Source organism: Corvus kubaryi, unplaced genomic scaffold, assembly GCF_017639235.1.
Source record: "Corvus kubaryi isolate FWS band 111438036 unplaced genomic scaffold, C.kubaryi_AGA036_p1.0 37334, whole genome shotgun sequence".
Lineage (NCBI taxonomy): Eukaryota > Metazoa > Chordata > Aves > Passeriformes > Corvidae > Corvus > Corvus kubaryi.
The window spans coordinates 18863730-18877097 of record NW_024581108.1 but is presented as its reverse complement, the minus strand read 5'-3'; the positions used below and the strand labels follow the sequence as shown (position 1 = coordinate 18877097).

The 13368-nt window shown below is 42.1% G+C and overlaps 1 protein-coding gene across 4 annotated transcripts in view; it reads left to right on the top strand.

The window, feature by feature from the left end:
* SPATA6 (spermatogenesis associated 6) overlaps positions 1-10071 on the top strand; it is a 42046-nt gene extending 31975 nt beyond the window's left edge. The window contains exons 12-13 of one of the 4 annotated variants that reach the window (XM_042030646.1): positions 394-461; positions 4116-10071. In XM_042030646.1, coding sequence (XP_041886580.1) covers positions 394-461; positions 4116-4314 — 267 coding nt within the window. In that variant the 3' untranslated portion in view covers positions 4315-10071. The remainder of the gene's footprint in view (positions 1-393; positions 462-4115) is intronic. The other 3 variants (XM_042030649.1, XM_042030647.1, XM_042030648.1) reach the window with 3 other exon arrangements.
* Positions 10072-13368: the final 3297 nt, after the last annotated feature.

Below are 13368 nucleotides of genomic sequence, written 5' to 3'. Positions count from 1 at the left end.
GGTAAAACACATGAAATTAATAACATCCTAAGTTTTGGGTTCTTTTTCCCCTTTTCTGCAAGAAACACAAAAGCAGTAAGCAGTAGGTTTCATAGCATTTTGCCAGTGTGTTTGTTGGGGATTACTGAAGCTTCTGCTATCTGCCTAGTTCTCTAGATCTACACTGTCTAGAAATTCTTTCCAGTTTATTACCTGAAAATTATTAGCTGAATTGTACTGAACTTAATTAAAAGTGTTCATAAATGGCATTTGGCTCATTACACTTTGTCTCTTTCTCCCCCAAGAAATGTAACCACTTTAATAGTCATCTAAATGGAAAGAAAGTATTTTTGAAATGAGATCATTGTAATCGGAAACCAAGGTAATGAGAATTTGATTTCTGGGGTTTTTTAGGATGATGTGCCTCAGACAAGAGAACCTTCAGATAACGCGCCCTTAACCTTGAGTGAGCTGCAGAGCAGGTATGGAGTTTTTCTCTGACCAAGACAAAACATCCATACTCAATATTGCCCTTTACATTTAGCTAAAAATTTCTCCTCCCATTTTGAGCTTTGTCCTATATTGCACAGGGAAAAGGTTTCTGGAGGTGTTACTCGTACCAAGCTTTCTCACCTAAAAGCAAAATACAGTTAAATATAATTATGCCTTTGATGTTGTTTGGCACTGTGCCAGTATAGTCTTCATAAAACACTGGGTTTGGAACTGGACTGGCTATAAAAATTATTCTTGGGCAGAAGTTTTTGGAATTTGTCAACCAGAGAGCAAATGTCACTTTTAAAATAATCAATTTGTTATTTTTTTTCTTAAAACTATAGGAGTGCAGAAATAAATTTATACAGTAATATGGTTTGAGGCTGGATTTTTTGTTTGTTCCTTTTTTTTTTTTTTTTTTTTTTTTTTGAGAAATAGATATTTAGAAAAGAGAAACATTTTCCAAAAACTACAGCAAATTTCTATGGTATAGTTTAGTGATTCAGCATGCCATATTTCAGAAGCTGTCTTGGAAACCTGAGATCTTAAAAGCCTGGTTTATGTAGATTAATTACTCTGTGTACTCCTCACATACATGACCAGGGTTTAATTTGAATAATTTACTTATAAGATACTGATTGGATTGATTTTGATGACTTCTGTAGTAGAAGTTAGCAATATTGATGTTCTTTGTGTATGCACACAGTATTTTGTACAATGTTTTAGGTACCTATTGGAGGAAAGATACTCTTTTTTGGGCTTCTATGGCTTTTCTGGTTTTCTTTATATTAAGGGAGAAGTTGTGGTGCTATATTTGAGAGGTGTTGCCATTAGAAAAGAAAAGGGTTTATTTTGATAATTAAATGTGACACACTGTTTTCCAACAAAGGCATCCCAAATCACCACTGTCCTGAAAGGAGGGTATTTTAATATGGGTACCATAACTAACTTCTACTTGAAATTTGTCAGCTCTAAAAAGTTCATTTATGATTTGCTGGCTTTTTTTTTTTTTTTTAATTCCTGTGATTTGTAATCACTTCTGTGCAAGGGATTACTCTGATTTCCATATGGTTGTGAAGTTGCTGCTGGAGTTGTGTCTCCGGTACCTGTGCTCTCTCCGGTATTCTGTGTAGCCTTTCTGCTCCCTTATCCTTTGTCCTCACAGCTGGGGCAATTAAATTGTGTAGGATGTGTTTGTGAGAGAGAAGTGCAAGTTTTTGTTTTGAGGCAGCTTTGGGACTTTGAGGTTTATGCTGAAACTGCAGACCATGAAAAAAAATGAAAAACAAACCCTAATACTCAAGAATCCTGAAGTGATGGGATATGAAATGTGGCACTCAGGTTGGGAAAGGACTGCTCCTTGGGTTTAGAGGCTGGCAGCACTGGGGGTGAGCCATAAAGGACTCGAGGACAGTCAGATTGCTGAGTGTTTGCCACAGTGCTATAAACAGGATACAAGGACAGAGACAGAGTTCATGGAAGGACAGGGTACTGTCGACCAAATGCTGGCAGTAAAGTAGATGGATGATTGAAAACCACTGGGAGCAAGGAAAAGGTCTGTGTTTTGTGAAATATTTAGTATATGATTCACTCAGAGAAGAACTTCTGGGACTCTTAAAGGAGATGTATGAGGGAACAAAAGCATATGACAGGTATTTCAGAGCAGGGAGTTGCGTGCAGAAATACTGCTGTTAATGTGATTTGTGAGTGTAATTCCCAGATTGCTTAGCTCAAGTTGTCAGCTGGTTTCCAGTTGAGACAGGAGAGGGACTCTTCCCTAACTTGCTGTAGCTTTGTCCAGGTATCTCATGCACAAGGGCTGGCTAATGGAAATACAAACACACACCCCTCCAGAAAGAGAAGGGAAAATTAAGCTTATGTCCTTTTATAAGTCTTTGTCAGTACCAGAATAAGGAACTTGTTACTATTGGGTTTTGAGTCTTTATTGCAATTAAAGTGGTTGGACTTTGAGTGTCTCTAGGTAAACTCAGCTTTTAGGAGAAGAAAAGGCATGCACAAGGCTGCTGCTGGAAATGGATTCCAAAGAAAAGAGTGTCAGAGCTGTTTGTTGTATAGTTACAAGTGCTGTGCCTGCTTGTTGGGCTGAGAATTCTCCATCAGAAGTGAGGTACCACGAACTGCAGGAAGGAGAAGGTGGAACTGCAGTTGTTGATGAGTCCCCAGGGTATTGACTTGTCTGCATTTGACACAAACCTGTATAACTTCTCATTGATTTTGTTTGGTAGGCTGGTTTCTTTGTGTCCAAACTGTGAAGCACAGTTAACTCAGGATGATAAACAGGTTTAAATTTGCTCCATGCCATTGACTGGCTTTAAATGATGGAGCCTTTTGAATAAGTGTGAAAGTGGCCTTCCTCTCTTTTTAATACTGGAGCCACACAAGAGGTCTTGTTTTATTTGGTGTAGGTTGGCATCACCTTAATATTTGAATGTAAGAAATCTAAAAGCAAAAGCTGTTCCTCCTTTGTTTTCCATGGGACAGTGGAAGCTGGGGGTGTCAATTTAGAAAACAGATCCTAATCTTCCTCTTCTTCCCCTTTTCTGCTCTCTAAGTGAAAACCTTGTGTTTTGATGCAGCTGGGTACATGTATTCATGGATTTGACATAAGGTTTCTTTCAATTTTGTCACGTTGCCAGATATTAACTAGAGGATGAAGTTTTAAGTACTGGTTTGATCGCAGAAGACACTATCATTAATAAATGACATGTATGTAAGAAACTGTAAAGCTTCATATTTCCAGTTTCATTTCCCAGACCGAGAACATTTGCAAAAGGCTGGAGATAACTCAGTCCTAATTTTTAAGTGTCTTAAGTGCCTAAATCTCTGAGCAGATGTGAAAAATGTCACCTTGGCTGTAATTTTTTTCTGATGATTTTTGAGCTTCTTATTTCATGCTTTATTACAGGGAAATTGCTCATTTAATTATATGACACAAACCTTTGTTTTGAAAGCATCAAGAAGAAGCAAATAGTCATGATGTTTAGATATAAACTATTCAGACTTGGCAGTGTTTTGTAATGATTTTCAGAGTATAAATTTCACTTCATAGATCTAGGAAATAATTTCTCAAAGCAACTGAAAGATGAGCCTGTATTTGTGTTTAGTATTAAAACAGTGACACAGAAGATGGGGTGGGGAAGGAACCCTGGATTGCCACTATATCAAAATGTATTTGGTCGAAAACTTAATCCAAGATGTTTCTGATAGAGCACTTTACAGCTGCAACCACAGTAATTTAATATCCCCCTGATAGATTGTCTTCATATTGAAATAGCTGCCTGTGGTTACAATTTCACCTTCAAAGGACACAGAAATCCTACTGTGTTGCACTTGGCTGGTGACACAGCCTGCAAAAATACAGCAGAATTACTGCAGGTTCTCTGAAAATTAATTCTGTTTGGGGGGCATTACAAAGTGTACTCAGGTAAGTGGGGGAGGATTTGTGTGAATGATAACATGGGGGGGTTCCCATTTCTTAAAAGTAGCTGCAGTGCCACTTTTGGTTTGTGGAAGGTAATCTGTGCTTAGCAGCTCTACATTGGTATTTCTGCTGGTTTTGTGCCGCTGATTCCTCTTCCACATCTAGATTTGATCATTGTTTCTTATCTTCTTTCCTCTGACAGTTCTCCAGCGCAGCAGAACACTCCTGTTCACTTGGGTAATGGTGAATGTTGGTCTGCTCCTGCAGCTGTGTACAAAGAGAAGCCTCACAGAGCAATCTTGGAGGAGAGTCTTGGAAAAATATACAGAAACATGTACGAAAAAGCTGCTGGTGCTGTTTCAGACCAAGATATACAACTCACAAGAAAGCAACTCACCTGAAAACACACAGTGTACAGTATTTGTAACTAAACCTATTTTTATATAACAATATTTGTACTCTATTTTTTAAGGTGTCATTATGGTTGGGCAGGGTTTTGGAGAAATGGGGGTTTGACAAAAGGAAATGATTAAAACTCCCTAACAAAACATCCCCTCCACAGTTAAGCAATATGGTGTTGCTCCTTTGAGACTCTGAACATAGAGTCAATTGAAGACTAATAGGTCTGCTGGACACTCCTATCTGACATCAACTCAGATTTCAGCTGCAGCCAGTTCTTATTAAATAATTAAATCTATTTAGCAACATAAACAGAATTGGTTGAAGAAGCAATATGTCCTGGTGGCCAGAGAGGGGACCTAAAGGGGAAGGTGAATGTGAGTGTTGGTTTAAAAGTGACCCATCTGGGGCAAAGAGAATTGTTTTCTAGACAGTTGCCTTTAAATTGTTTCTGGGGTTTTTTTGAGAAGGGCACAAACTCTGGTACAGTAGGACCTATAGGTATGTATTTGAAGTGGTTTTGAGCACCTGTAGTCACAAGTGTTCTAATACTGTGAAATTTTAGAAGAAAACCACCCAGCCCAGCAGCCTTTGTGTCAGATGAAAGGTCATCTTCACACAGCCTTTGCATTTGAAAGCTTCCACGTTCTCCTGAATGCAGCCATGACATTTGCCAATACACTTGTCTTTTTAAAAAATATGAATAAGAAAGGAGTGGGAAAGACCAGAGCTAGTCAGCAAGCTCCTTGTGTTCTGTACAGGCCTTCTGAAATTCCTGCATCACAATCCCACCTAATTTGGAGCCTGTCCTTCTCAGTCTGCTGGGATCCTGCTGGCAGAAATCACTCCGTTTTTGCTAAAGGCCACCAAATGTTCATCAGCAGTTCGATGCTTTCCCCAGGGATGGAACCTTTTCAGCCTTGCACTGAACAGATCCCACATTAGCAGACCAGGGCAATTTGCCCATCCATTGAAAAGCTGAATGTTTTAAAAGGGCAAGAGTGTCCATCTCCTGCTTCCCCTCAGAACAAGGAAAAAACAAACGCCTGTTCTGGCTGCCTCCCTATCTGAGCGAACAGAGTCAGCTCCACCGATGCCATTTTACCTGTTGTGATTAGATAAAGGATAAAGCTAGCAGTACAGATGGCACAACATATGACTGGAACCTGCCAGCATGCCTACATAAACAAAAAGTTGGTCTATTCTGCCTTCCCTCCTGTAATGCTGAGACAACATAATTGATTTGAGCAAGCAGTTGGTGAGCACTGCGCTGGTGGGAGAGCACGTGGAAGGGCCGTGTGCTGCTGTGTCGGGCAAGGGCGCTCTCAGAGGAAGTGTCTCACACACAGACGTTTCTATTCCGTGTAAGTGTTGGAGCAGTTGAAGGGGATTAACGCTGATGACTTCCTGTCCCTGCTGCCATTTAGCACATTAGTGCTTTCACAGGGCATTAGTGGCACAGTCTCAGGCGATGGAGAAGTACCGAGTCACTCTGTGAGGTAGCAGGACACTTGTTTTTGCAGAAATGAAAAGTAAAACTTTGCCCAAGCTGTGTCCCTGAAGGCATGGAGGCCATGGAGGGTTGTGCTACCAGGACCTGGTGTTCACTGGCCTCTCCAGTGACCCCATATTAGTCCACAAAGGAATAGTTCTCTTGCTCTTCAGAGGAGTAGCTATATTGGAGTAGATCCTAAATAGGCAGGGCAGATTCTGAGAGATACTTTCCAAGGTTTTGGTGTAAAATTAGTCTGCTGAAACCTGAAGGTTGTTGCAGTTTCCTGTATGTCTTTGAGCCATAAGATTCAATCTCGTTCTCGTGGTATCCTGCAGTTTTTATTCAATATTCTCTCTGCATTCTCTCCCCAGTGTCACAGCTGAGTAAAAGTTAGTGTTCTGAAGATTTGCTACTCCCCTTTGGCCTGATCTGGCTCTGTGACATAGAAAACCTGTTTGATTTTTCCTTCCCCAGCAATCCAGCAGATTTCAGTCCCTGTTTGTTCAATGTGTGAGAAGGCCTGAATGCTGAGGGATTGTTGTGGGGTTTTTCTGTATGTTTGATGAAGGACTCAAGATGCCATGAATTCAAGACATGAGGGGATAACAAAGGTTGGGGGCCACTGTAAAAAAGCAAGGTGGTGTTTTCAAGGGGTCCAAGAAATGACTGGAATGTATCTGTTAAATCCCCTAGCTAAAGAAACGAAAGCATATGATAATATGGCAACCTTCAGTTCTCATCAAAGATGAAAAATTTTTCAGCAAAGGTGAAAACTGGATGTGAGAAAAAAATGTCATTACTGAATTTTGACCAGTATGAATATTCTCAGAGTAGCCTTCTTCTGCAGCATAGCATCAAATGGAGCAGACAGCCTCTGAGTGTCTTTGGCCCTGCTCCAGCTGGGAGGGAGATGTGTGTTTAATGTCTCTCTGAATCAGCTGCTGCAGGAGATGTTCCTCTCCTGGGTCAGAGTCATTCCACAGCTCATGCCATGATACAGCAAAGAGTGCTTTCCTCCAAGCACTGTGCTGGAAATCCAGTTTGGTAAATGGAAAACTTTCCTCTGGATTGTGACTTCAGACCCAATTACTCTGATCTGTCCCCAAAATCTTCAAGGCACTTTGTTTTCAGAAGCATTTTGCCCTTCCCTGTTTGCTCAGGTGGCTCTGCCAGCACACACAGCTCTGAGCATGGCTGCTCCTCTACCCCTGCAGCCTGGGAGAAGTGGAGGTTCAGGCACTGAACCAACACAGCAATAAACTGTAATTGTTTAGTGCACCTTGCCTTCTGATACAATTTAAATCCCTTCTATCAAATGCAAATTCCTTGGTTCCTGAGTGGAGCTTTAAATAGCATTTTCTGTGCTCATTCCTTATCTTTTGCCATCCACAAAGTTCTAGTGACAGTGGGATGGCTTAATTCCACCCCCGTCATTTTAGCTCTTAAAGGAAAGCTGCCTACTCAAATCTGGCAATAATGGGCCAGATTAGGAGTGAATTAGTGCTTTTCTGTAGTCTGTGTCTCTCCCTTGCCTTTCCCAAGTTATTATAACCCACGAGTATTCTCACCAAAAGCTGTTCAGCATCCAGTGATGCTTGCAGGATGCAATCAGTGCAATATTTTAATCACTTTCATTTTAGTGAGTCAGACTCTGCTTCCTACTTGCTCCCTTCCCTCTCCCCTGTGAATAACTTGGTACAGTTCAGGATCTTGGGCTGGCTTTACACAAACTGCCTGCCTGTGTTCAGTAGAAATGCAAATCCTTGGCTGGGGAGTAGCTGCTTTGGCAATCACTCAGTCACTGACCTGATGTGAATTAAAGGCAAAAATGTCAAACTCTAATGATTTGCCTTATCTAAGTTTTTGACTGAGAGGAAGAGAAGCTTAAATTGCTCCACTGAGGATAAGAAGCATAGGGATGGCTGAAGTAATGGGAACAGGTAGGAGCAGCTTTGTAAGATAGATGGGGAACAGTGTTTATGCTCCAAAGCTGAGCACCTTGGGAAGTGATGAGGGCTGTTCTTCAGACTCTGCATCACATGCTTGAATTTTACTATTACTTCAGAGGCTGCCAAAATTGTCAGGAGAGAAAGAAATCTACCTGGAGATGTTGGGAATCTATTTTTGGGATAAAATAACAGAACATTTAGCTCGGCTCAGTATTAAATAGTCTTTTTCAAACTCCTTCTCATTGTTACCTCAGCTGTAAAATGGGGAGTTTGTGCTCTGTTGAAGCTTAATTAAATGACTCTGAACTGCTTTGGGATCCTGAGGTGAATGTTAAAGAAATTATCTTATGGAAGCCTGGCTGAAAAGTCCCATCTTATCTCCAGGTTACTAAAAAGGCTATATTTTAATTTTCCCAGGTTTATTATGTTTTAATCAGACAATTATTAAACAAACCTTAATCAGATTTAATACATTTCTATCTTGATCAGAGAGGGCTAGAAAAGATAATGAGCTGCTTTACTACATGTGCTCTTAGGAGCTAATCTTTGCAGTTGGTATCTTACTCAGCTGCTCTCTCCTGCATGATCTGGGTTCATATCCTGACACTGATTGCTCTTATGATACCTTTTTTTCTTATTTTTAATATTAATTATTTTTTCATCCTGATGTCTTAGTGCTGCTTGACCTGTGTACTAACCAGCACTGTTCACATCTCTCACATCATTCGTCCTCATCCTCTCCCCAGGAACAAAGGGTGCAATGTGACAGTGGAAAATTTTGTGTGGTGTGCCGTGGGTTTGTCAGAGAAAGTTGAAAGGAATCTCTGCCTTCCCACTCCATGTGCAAGGAATAACTTGGTACATAATTCTGCTCTTCCCAATTTTTAAGCTTGAAATGTTTTCTGAGACACTGAACTATGCAACAAAATTCTCAGCCTTTTAGCAGCGGTCTCTTGCTGTATAAATCTGGTAATGTGGAATCTCTGGGTCATAGGAAAGGCCACGGTGTTAATTACTTCAGTGGTCATGGAGTGATCATTATCAGGATGCTGAAAATTTCTCATGAGATTTGTTTAGTAATCAAGGAATTTGAGGAAACTTTCAAATCAATGAAATTGAGCCTCTTGGTTCCAGTGAGAACACTTGAAGCTAAGAGAGAACAGCACTTCTAGGGCTGATCTTGATGAGCTGCCTCCCTGACAGAAGGGGTGTCTGCCTTAGGTGATGTCTCTGGGAGCAGCAGAGCATTGGTCTTTGCCCATTTCCTTTCAGTTCCAACAAATGCAGCAGCGTTGTGGGAAGTGATTGAAACCCCCAATATTCCTGTTGCCATTGCACAGGAACTATTAAGCACAAGCCCCCTTGATTACTGTTGGTTTCTGCTGCTTTCCCCACAGAATTCAAAACATCATCAACCAAAGCCCTTGAAAGATGTGGCTGTAGCTCCTTTTATCAGTGTTGGCTTGCCAAAGGCATGGAGTTTGTTCCCAGTTTGTCTTTGTGAGAAATTCTCTGAAGTGTGGTGATAATTTGTCTGGATGGCAACATAAAGGAACTGTAATCTTTCTCTTTGCTTGATCTATGTGGAGATTGTGCTTTTTCTTCATGGGTATTTCCCTTCAATTCTGGGTGATTGCCTCTGGCCCAGCAGAGAACTCCCTGCAGCCTGAGCTGTGGGAATCTGAGCCACCTTCTCACCTCCTTGGGGAAAGGAGTTTGGTGCTGCAAAACAACATCCCTCCTGGTTCATAAGGATTTACTGATCCTCAGGAGACAGCACAAAAATTCTGTTCTATGGCCAGGCCTTTGCATAACCCTGTGGAGCTGATGGCATGGAATGAAGAGAGCTTCACACAGAGCAGGGTGGGAGGCTGGGAGCAGGGCAGACGTGGAGAGTGTTTGATGCCTGGCATGCCATGAATTATGCATTTCTATACCATGAATTATCAGTGTAGGAAATAACCTGTGCAACTCCTGGGTAACAAAAGCACCATTTACATCACCGAGTGGTGGTGAATTCTAATGCTTGTATTTGTATTGTTACCCTGACTGTAGCTGTAGGAACTGTTTCATTCAGTATTCCAGTAGTAAACACTTGCTAAGAGGTTGCTTTCCCTGCCTGCCTTGTTTTCACCACAGTCATCTAATGTTTACATACATTTTAGCCTCTGTGCCATTTTTGAAGGCTTTATTTGTCTCATTTATGTTTCTGGTTTGGATAATACTTAAATATGAAATCCATCTGGGAAACATATTGTATATTCACGTCGAGGGGTAAAACCAGTTTTTAATTAAAATTTTATACAGCACTTGTATTTCACTTTGTCCTGTTTTATTATGAAACACTTCAATCTTCTTCCTAAAACACATATGTCTTGTGCGTTTCAAGATGTTCCTTGTTGCTCATGCAGAACCAGTTTGGGAGCTCTGTCAGCACAGTGCCATATGTTCTGGGCTTCATTTAGCTTCTCTGCCGCTTGTGGAGGCAGCAGATTGGATGGAATGCAGCTCAGCTCGGCTCCATTCTTCTCTTTGTAAACTTGTCAAGAGATAAAAAAAGCAGGGAGAAGGAAAACACTGAATAATACTCGAGTGAGTTGAATTATCAATAAGTTACAGGAACGTGGCCAATCAAAATTGAGGTTTCTCAGTGTTTGAGGATTTTCCTTAGTTGCGGCTTTTGCAGAGCCTATAAATTGATGCATCCCTGGTGCTACCCAGTCTTACACCCAAAACAAGTGCTGAAGATTGAGATATAACCCAAGTCATTTGGAAATTACAAGCATGAAGTGCTCGATTTTGCATTGATCCGCTGGTTTAAATTAAAAAAAAAACTGAGTAGATTTCACAGAATATTCTGAGCTGGAAGGGACCCACGAGAACCATCGAGGCCAACTCTGAAGTGCGTGGCTCCTACAGGGATCAAACCCTGCCCTCAGTGTTGTTTGCACCAAGCTCTGACCCCTGGAGTGGGAGCAGGTGGACATGTGCAGGGATCCTGCTCCTCTTTGGTGTCTTCTGGCTCTGAGGAGGATAATGCTCCACTCCTTAAGTGCCTGGTACTGAAAAGAGGAAGCTCAAGAGTGATGGTGACCTTCTGCTAAAAAAAAAACACCCAAAAAAATCAAAAAAGGTCATTTTTCCTACCAACTCATTCCTGTTTCTTCTCTGTCTCCCATCATCTTGAGCTTGAACCAGTGGGTGCCACCAGCCTTTAATCCATGGCTGGTGTGTGGGCACAGCCCAACTGGTCACTGGTGGTATCCAGGGATTCCAGGCACTGCTCTGCTCTGCCCAGAGATTTCAGGACCACCACAGCAGCTTTGACAGAGGACCAGGGTATTTCTGTGATTCTCTAACTAGTAACTAGCTTAAAAAGAAAACAGAACCCAATAGAATAAGAAACTGGCAAAAAAGGAATCTGTATTAGTCTGCTTCCCCTGTGCTGAGGTGTGAGACCAGAAGAGAAGACCATGAGCAGCTGCTTGATGTGGCTGTGGAGGAGTGGGGAGGGAAACTTCTGTAGTCCTGACCCGAGGTCGAGGTCAGTCAGAAATCACTAGCTGGAGTGACATGAGTGTGAACCTGGTTGAAATGACAGGCAGCTCAGCCCCTGGGACTCTATTTACATATGTTTAAAACAAACAAAAGAAAGCTGCCTTTGTTCCCCAGGAAAATCTATTTACTTGGCATTCAACTCGTGTATAAGCTGGAACTTCTTTCACAAAAGTAGAAACAAAGCGACTGACATTTCTGCTTTGATGTGAGGCTGCAGCTAAGATTTGATTTTGAAATATGAAAGTAAACTGGAACTACCTCCAATTTAAAGGTGGATTTTTAATGACCTTAAAAGTTTTGAGTAGTTTTTTTTTCCCCTTCCCTTAGGGACCAGAAAAAATTATAACAGTAATCTTACTTATAGCTGTAAGTCTACAGAGACAGTGGCTGTAGGTTAATGAAAAATTGACACTGCTACTTGCTCTGCTTCCAGCAGAATATTTTTTTCTTCAAACTGAACTATTGCACTGTGTGAGCTGGTTGTGAGTCTCACATATTTAACTGGATGCTGCTTTTGTGGAAGCCACAGGAGCAAGTAACAGAACAGCATTTCTTTTTGGAACGTGTGGCAATAATTATGGGGTTCTTAAAATGGTTACCCTGGTCCTTCCCACAGAAATAAAGAAATAATAAAATAAAGAAATAAAAAAATAAAGAAATAAAGAATTGCTTGCTGGCTTAGTCTAAACCAGAGTGGCAGAGGAACCATTCCTGATGATCTCCATCCCAGTGCCCGATCCTTTCGCAGTCCAGCAGAGAAACCCCAGAGCAGGAGCTGGGCATTGCGTGTGCAGATGCTCCTGTTTTGCACACACATGTGCACTGTTCCACACTGCTCCTGTGGCACAGGGACTCCTCGGGGGATACCCTGTGGCTCACAGAGATCTGCTCAAGTGCCCTCTCCAGGAGCCTTTCTGCAGTGTCTTTGGGGACAGCTTGTTCCTGGGAATCAGAGATGGCACCAACTCGGCAGCTCTGGCTGACTTTGCTTCAGGCTCTGACAACTTAATAACTGTTTGTTGTCCTTGGCATGGTGGTGCCATCTGGCCCTGCTTGGCCAGCAGGGCTGTGATCCTGCACTGCCTGGAATTTCAGCTCCTGCTGCTGAGATCTTGGGCTGTGCTGGAATGGCAGCAGCGGCAGCTCGGTGCCAGCCTGTGGCAGATGGAACGCGCTTCAATCACCCCTGTGAGCTGTGGTGGAGATGGACACACAGAGCTGTTGGAGCTGCCTTTGAGACAGCTCGGGGAAGGCATGAAGGTGGCTTCAGGTGTGATACAGGATCCCAAGGCAGGAATTAAAGAGCCATGGGATGTCTACAGGCCTCCCTGCTCCCCTTGAAGGATTCTAGACCCGTACCAGTAAAAGTAGGAAGAGGATTTTGATAGGTGTATATTTATTATTATTGTTGTTGTTGTTGTTATTATTTTCATTTTGTTATTTTACTCAAGTTAGAAGAGAGTGCAGAAGAAAGGCAACTAAACCACGTAAATTTAGTGAGTTTGTTTCTTTTCCTCCTGGGGACCAAAAATACAGAAGGGTGCTGGCACTCAGCACACACGTGCCCTCCTCTCCCTCAGAGCCCCACAAGCTTTACCCTGGTGGAGTTCCCTTCTGTAGGAGCACAGGGAGGGCAGTGCTCCCCGCAGCAGTGAGAGCTGTGGTCCTGGTTAGGATCCCCCTTAACTGACAAGCAGGGACCTCCAGCTGCAATTCCCCTGGGCAAGTGCCCATCTGTGCGTGGCAGCAGGGCTGTGGGTGCCTCTCCCTCCTTGTCCCAGAACTCCAGTGCGAGGAACCAGAGGACACAGAGTGCCCTGTTTGCTTACCCTCCACCCTGCTAAAAAGCCTGTGGTTTGATTCCTTTCCTTTGTAATAAACTGTGCCCACCACAGCGTATATTCTTTTAAATAACATTTTAAAATATTTTCCGGTAAATTAAAGTGATGACATGTTTGTAGGGCTCATTGTTAATTTCATTTCCTTTGGCTCAGCCAGCCAGATAAAATGCAATGTTATTAATCTTTGTTTAAAAGAAGATCCTTTGCCGAACA